This window comes from Stegostoma tigrinum, chromosome 32 (genome assembly GCF_030684315.1).
Source record: "Stegostoma tigrinum isolate sSteTig4 chromosome 32, sSteTig4.hap1, whole genome shotgun sequence".
Taxonomy (NCBI): Eukaryota; Metazoa; Chordata; class Chondrichthyes; order Orectolobiformes; family Stegostomatidae; genus Stegostoma; species Stegostoma tigrinum.
In genome coordinates this window covers 299,052-306,048 of record NC_081385.1, presented here as the reverse complement: position 1 = coordinate 306,048, position 6,997 = coordinate 299,052, and the positions used below count along the sequence as shown (strand labels likewise).

The 6,997-nt window shown below is 46.4% G+C and overlaps 1 protein-coding gene across 3 annotated transcripts in view; it reads left to right on the top strand.

The window, feature by feature from the left end:
- Positions 1-3,195: 3,195 nt before the first annotated feature.
- The window catches only part of pou2f3 (POU class 2 homeobox 3), a 43,072-nt gene continuing 39,270 nt past the window's right edge, over positions 3,196-6,997 (top strand). For all 3 annotated transcript variants that reach the window (XM_059638953.1, XM_048562199.2, XM_048562198.2), the window contains exon 1: positions 3,196-3,320. In XM_059638953.1, the coding sequence (XP_059494936.1) occupies positions 3,257-3,320 (64 nt within the window). In that variant the 5' untranslated portion in view covers positions 3,196-3,256. The remainder of the gene's footprint in view (positions 3,321-6,997) is intronic.

Here is a 6,997-nt window from a genome sequence, read left to right as displayed (position 1 = left end):
CTAGCATCAGCACCTCACTAGTCCCAGTATCTTTCAATGTCTTTATTATACAATCTCTTTGATTACATAGAAACATCAAAACATAGAAGATAGGTGTTGGAGTGGTCCATGTGGCTGATCATTGAGCTCAATACCCGAATCTTGCCCGTCCCCTACGTCCCTTGATCCCTATAGCGACCAAACAATAACTGCGTCCTTCTTGAAAACACTCACTGTTTTACCCTTGGCTGCTTTCTGCGGGAGTGCATTCCACAGGCTCATTGCTCCCTGGGTGAAGAAATTTCTCCTCATCTCAGTCCAAAAAGGTTTACCCCTCATCTTTAAAGTACGAACCTGGGTCTGGACTCCCCCACCTGTGGGAACATCTTTCCTGCATCTAACCTATCTAGTCCTGTTTGAATTTTAAAGATTTATATGAGATCCGTCCCCTCTATTCTTCTAAATTCCAGTGAATACAATCCTAACTGTCTCAGCCTCTTCTTATGCATCAGTCCCAGGAATCAATTCAGTAAACTTTCACTGCACTCCATCTATAGCGAGAACATCCTTCCTCAGATAAGGAGATTAAAACTGTGCACAATACTTTAGGTGCGACCTCACCAATACCCTCCATAATTGCAGCAAAGCATCCCTGTCCCTGTACTCAAATTGAAGAATACCGATTTCTGGAATACCTCTCCCTGACAAACAAAACATTCAGAGTCTCCAGTGGTCAGATTCCCAGTGTCAAAGATTGAGGAAGAATTTTCTTGACTGTTCTGATTCCCTGTACCATCTCACCAGGTTCCAAGGGAACATGCTGTACCTGTATTATTGTTACAAGTTTCATCATTGTTTCTGCTTTTGATCAAGAAGTTACAGAAAAATTGAAAATCAGTGAGAAATGGGAAAGTAGGGAAGTGATTACTGGGATCCTTGCTGAGATATCTGTATTATCGATAGCCAAGGGTGAGGTGCAGGAAGACCAGAGTGTGGCTAATATGCTGCAATTATTTAAGAAAAGTGACCAGGAAAAGCCAGGGAACTATAGACCAGTGAGGCCGGCATCAGTGGTGGGTACAACATCAGGGGTGATTCTGAAGGATAGGATTTACATATATTTGGAAAGGCACGGATGATTAGGGCTGGTCAATATGGCTTTGTGCATGGGAAATCATGTGTCACTAACTTGATTGAGTTTTTTGAAGAATTGACAAGATTGATGAAGGCAGAGTGGTGGATGTTTACTATATGGGCTTCAGCAAGGCATTCGACAAAGTTCTGCATAATAGCCTGGTTAGCAAGGTTTGGTCATGTGGAATCCAGGGAGAGTTAGCCATGTGGATAAAAACTGAGTCAAAGATAGGAGACAGAGGGTGGTTGTGGATGCTTGTTTTTTGGACTAGAGGCCTGTGACCAGCAGCATGCCAGAAGGATCAGTGCTGGGTCCACTGTTTTTTGTCATTTATATAAATGATTTGGATGTGAATATAGGGGGAATGGTTAATAAGTTTGCAGGTGACACCAAAATTAGGGGTGTAGTGGACAGTGAAGAAGATTACCTGAGTACAACAGGACCTTGATCAGATGGGCTGATGGACCAAGAAGTGACAGATGGAATTTAATTTAGATAAATGTGAGGTGCTGCATTTTGGAAAGGCAAATCAGGGTAAGACTGATATATTTAATGGTAAGGTCCGGGTGTGTGTTGCCAACAAAGAGGCCTGGAGGTGCAGGTTCATAGTTCTTTGAAGGTGTAGTTGCAGGTAGACAGGGCAGTGAAGAAGGCTGTTCATCAGCACATTGAGTATTGGGGTTGGGAGATTGTATTGTGGCTGTACAGGATATTGGTTTGGCCACTTTTGTAAGACTGCATTCAGTTCTGGTCTCCCTGCTGTAGGAAAGATGTTGTTAAGCTTGAAAGGGTGCAGAAAATAGTTACAAGCTGTCACTGCGATTGGAGGGTTGGAACTATAGAAGGAGGCTGAATAGGCTGGGGCTTTTTCCCCTGGAGCATTGGAGGCTGTGGTGTGATCTTGTAGAGATTTATAAAATCATGAGGGGCATGGAGAGAGGGAATAGTCAAGGTCATTTTTTCCCCAGGGTGGGGGAGTGCTAGCAATTCAATGGTTAAGAAACTCTTCTCCTGTCTCCCCAAAGCCTGTCTGCCGTCTGCAAGATACAACCTGCATGCTGGAATACTACCCACTTGCCTGGATGGGTTCAGCTTCAAAATTCAAGAAGCTTGACACCATCAAGGACAAAGCAGCACATCTGATTGATACCACATCTACCAGCAAGCATTCACTCCCTCCACCATGGAGGCTCAGTGTGTACCATCTACAAGATGCAGTGACAGGCAGATGTAAGCCAGCAAGTCAACAGCCTGACCCACAAACTGAGCTACAGATCTTTGCCAAAACTTTAAATGATTTTGTTGAATAATTGCACAGGCATGAGGGGCTTACTCTAAATCCTATTGGCTATTCTTCACTTTTGATCCGGTGAAGCCAGTTTAATTGAATCGCGTTAGCTAGGTGCCAAGAAAGGTAGAAACCTGTGCTGGGAGAATGAGAGAAAGAGACACAACGCGTTCACTTGCTGGTAATAATGTCTGGTTTGAGTTGGGCTTCCGAAGTTTGTAACTGTTCCTGCTCCCTGTGGGGACTCTTTATTCGAATCTTTGAGTGAAGTTTCTGTCGGTAGCTTGGCCCACGTGCAGGATGGGCTGAGCGGCCAGTCGGTCGGTGTGCACACTGGACAGGATCATTTCGAGGCCAGCTCTGGGCCCTGGTGCCGGGCCAGCTGCCCGGGGGATGACCCTGAACAATCTCCAGGAGGAGGTGAGGTGTGCTATTGAGGAAGGTGCCAGGTAGAATCACCGCTGGAAGCATTTATTGTAGAGCGAGGATTTCGGTCAGAACTGACCCCAAACAGACAGGCGCCTTCAGCCAATGCGCGCTCCGGAATTGGGAGTTGAGTTAATTCTGTTTATTCGGAGCTGGGAGTTGTTGAATTAAACAAATGAGAGCCGGTGAGTTCTACAACCTGTGATGGTGATATGCAAATAATTCTTCATCAAAGTCCCGAACCTCCCATCGAGTAAAACCGAACCTCCTGCGTCCCAGCTGCAGGGAAATTTGCCTAAAGTAGAGCGAGTTAGTACAGCCTGCTGCTGCAGTGGCGGAAGCTACAAGGAGAGCTGGGCAGGTTAGACACAGGGCCGGGTGCAGCTGCTCTTTGAACGAGATCAGCCCGTTGCTCTCACGCCTGGAGGATGAGTGTCTCCGAAAAATGCTCAGATGGTGGAACCGTGGTGCCTCAGCGGCAGGAGCGAGCAGGTAAAAACTTTGGAGATGTGGTGTCTGCTTCGAGAAACAGGAGGCTGGGAAAAACACAGCAAGCATCTGGCGGAAAGGAGCTTCGGGTATTGTCCTTCTTAAGATGTGCTGGTTGGGAAGCGGCTGTTAGGGTCAGGCTACAGGCTCCCTCTCAATTCACCCTCCCAGCTGGGAACCTTCGTGTGATGCACTCCATGGCTGACCTGCCTTAGCAAGCAAGAGCAGGTGGATGCCGCTGTTAAAGCGGACCCTCTGTTTTGTTGGTGGAATGTGAACAGGGCAATCTGCCGGGGATTCGGATTTGTACCGAGCCCAGCAGCGGGGGGTAGGCGATGGGAGGAGACTCGGGGAGAAATAGGAGCATTTTGTAGTGACGGAAGGGAAGGGGAGGGGAGAAAATTGCCCCCCACAACCTCTTTCTTCCCCCCCCCCGCCCCGTGCTCCTCCTCCTCCCCCTCTCCCTTCCATTCTTCAACCCGATCGCATGCCCCCTCCTGCTCCCTTTCCTTCCCCCTCCCACTCATCCCTCATCGCCCCCTTCCTCACCCTCCCACACCTCCCCCCCCCCATTGCTGACCTGGCGGGAGAGGTGGTGGTGGGGGGGGGGGGGGTGGCGTGGTAACCCGCTGTCCTGGGTGGAGGTGGGGCATAACCCGGTGTTGTCCCTGGGCCCGGGGGTTTTCTCTGCGAAGAAACCATCGCAGCCAGGTCTCACTCTGGGGTTTAGAAGCCCCCAGGCTTGTGGGGGTCGGGGGAACAGCAGTACTTTCTGGGCCACTTCATGTGGACAGAGCCCTGCCTGAGATTGGCAACTATTCGATCGTGAGTGACATCACAGTCCCTCCAATCAGGCCTGAACATGATGATTTACTCTCTAGGTTTTCGAGCTGTCCCTTTCTCAGAGGAAGCCCAGACCAATTCCTGTCCGACCCGACAACTGCTGCTCTCAAAGTGCTGCAGGAACCGCTCCCTGGACTTCCCCCTCCCCAGACCAAAACCCTCCATTCCAGCTTAGCCTGCTGTGTTCATCCAGCTGCACACCTTGTTACCTCCCATTATCTCTCATTCCAGCTGAAACCTTGGTGCTGAGCCATCCAAAGTTTAAACTCCTTCATCGCTGGGTCTAAGTACAGTGTGCAGTCCTATTGGTTTTAACGTTAACTGTTTATCTGCCCAGATGCTGATGGACCTGCTCAGTTTCTCCAGCATTTTGTTTACCTCAGATTTCCAGTATTTTTTTTTGTTTTTATCCTGATGTTGAAACATTGTATTTAGACATGGACTAAGATCTGGACAACTTCCAGGCTTGGGCTGACAAGTGGCAAGTGGCATTCACCCACACAAATACCAGGCCGTGATAATCACCAATAAGAGACATTCTAACCACCCCATGACATTCAATGGTGTCATAACCGCTGAACCCCCCCCCCACCAAACTATCAACATCCTGGGGTTACCATTTATCACAAACTGAACTAAACAAGACATGTAAATACTGTGGCCACATGAGCACGTTAGAAGCTGGGAATCCTGCAGTGAAGAATTCACCTCCAAACTCACCTCCCGACTCTCCAGAGCCTGTCCACTATCTACAAGGCACTAGTCAGGAGTGTGATGGAATACTCCCCACTTGCCTGGATGACTGCAGCTCCAGAAATTTAACATCATCTATTTCAAAAGGGGCTAGTTTGATTGGCACCACATCCACCACCTTTGAAACTCACTCCCTCAACCACTTTTGCAGCAGTGTGAACCATTCACAAGATATGCTGCAGTAATTCACCAAGATCCCTTCAGCGTCTTCCAAAACCCCCACTACCAAGAAGGACAAAATACCAGCAGTTGCACCTTTCCCGCTAGCTATACACCATCCTGATTTGGAACAACCCTGTCCCTTCCTAACAGCAGGACAATAGTTTAAGAAGGTAGCTTACCATCATCCTCTCCAGAACAGTAAATGTCAGACTTGCCAGTGACAGTCATGTTCTGTGAAACAAGTTTAATAAATGGACCCTTTACAAAGGCCAAGCTGTCATCCTCTAACTGCAGCCTGAATAAGGCCTTATACAAGGTTAGCCTTGCCTCTTCCTGCCCAGTAATTCTAGTGTGCAGGGCCGTTGACTGGATCTTTGATAAGACAGGACAGTTGGACACTATTGGTGCTGGAAGAACATGAGCTCAACAGAATAGAACACAACCTCTGTAAGGCAAACAATCTCAGAACAGAAACAACAGAATGGCAGGGCAACAGTCACTGACAGACTCCAATTAATGCAAAACTGTTAACTGTCAAGAATCTGCTTGAGAACGCATTTGATAGTTTATGGCTCATTGCTGTGGTTTTGTTTTGGATTTGCAAGCATGGTCACGTTACATCTTCAAAATGGCTTCAGTAGAAACTAAAGTTACACTAACACTGAAGATAAGTCTGTCATTGTTATGGCAAAGAAAATTACTGCAGATGCTAGGCTCTGAATAAAAAAAAACGACTGATCCAGTCCAGGTAGTTAATCTACTGGCATTATTGTCTTACATGGATGCCCAGCTTTGGGTTGATATTTGTTGAATATATCCATCTTATTTACTGTACTCAATGTGAAGATCAGACATTCTTATTACTTACCTTCTAATCAACTTGTTCCAAAGGTGTGTAATGACTTCTGTGAACAGGTGGAACTTGAACCCAGGTCTGTTGGTTCAGAGATAGGGAAATTACCACCATGCCATAACGGTCCTTATGAATAGCTCTGAGGAAGGGTCACTCGACCTGAAACATTAACTCTGATTTCTCTCCACAGATGCTGCCAGATCTGCTGAGCTCTTTCAGAAATTACTGTTTTTTTAATCAAACTTTTATAAATAGTTTGATTACTAGCAATGATATGGAAGGCTGACGTATTGGCAACAAATTGCCTAATCCTTACTACTTCATAACCTCCACCTCCCTTCTGAGGGGCCACTGATTTGTTAACTAGTGGAGGCAAAAGATGATCAGGTGCTTTCCTTAACCTTAGATGAGCTGAAGCTGTATCATGGGCCCTAATGCCCTTCTTCAAATTGCCAGGGCCATGCTGGTGTTGGTAGGTCCAGTAGATAATGGGAACTGCAGATGCTGGAGAATCCGAGATAACAAAGTGTGGAGCTGGATGAACACAGCAGGCCATAGCTTTTGTGCTCCTGAGATGCTGCTTGGCCTGCTGTGTTCATCCAGCTCCACACTTTGTTATCTTGGTAGGTCCAGTATATTGGTTTTATGATAAAATTCTGTTGGGATGATTTTCTTTATCAGTGCCTTGGTCCTCATACAGATTGTGGAAGGGAAATGAGGCCAATTACAGGTAGACACAGAAGAATATTTAGTGAAGAATAGGAAAATGATAGAAGTTTGTTTGGTTTTGTCATCAGAGGAGTTGCAGGAAAATCTGCCAGAAATACTAGGTGATTGAAGGACTTATGAAACTGAGAAAATTAAATGATGGAGCAGGTTCTACTTCTCTACTTCTGCTAGTTCTCGTGTTCTACTTATTATGCAAATAAAAGTTTTGTTATAATAATGAGGTAATGCTTGAAAAGGAAACTGGATTGAAGTTTGATAAATGATCTGGATCAGATGAGCTTCATTCCAGTACATTGAAGAAGGCAGCTAGACAGAAATGGTGGATGTGGTGAATCTTTCA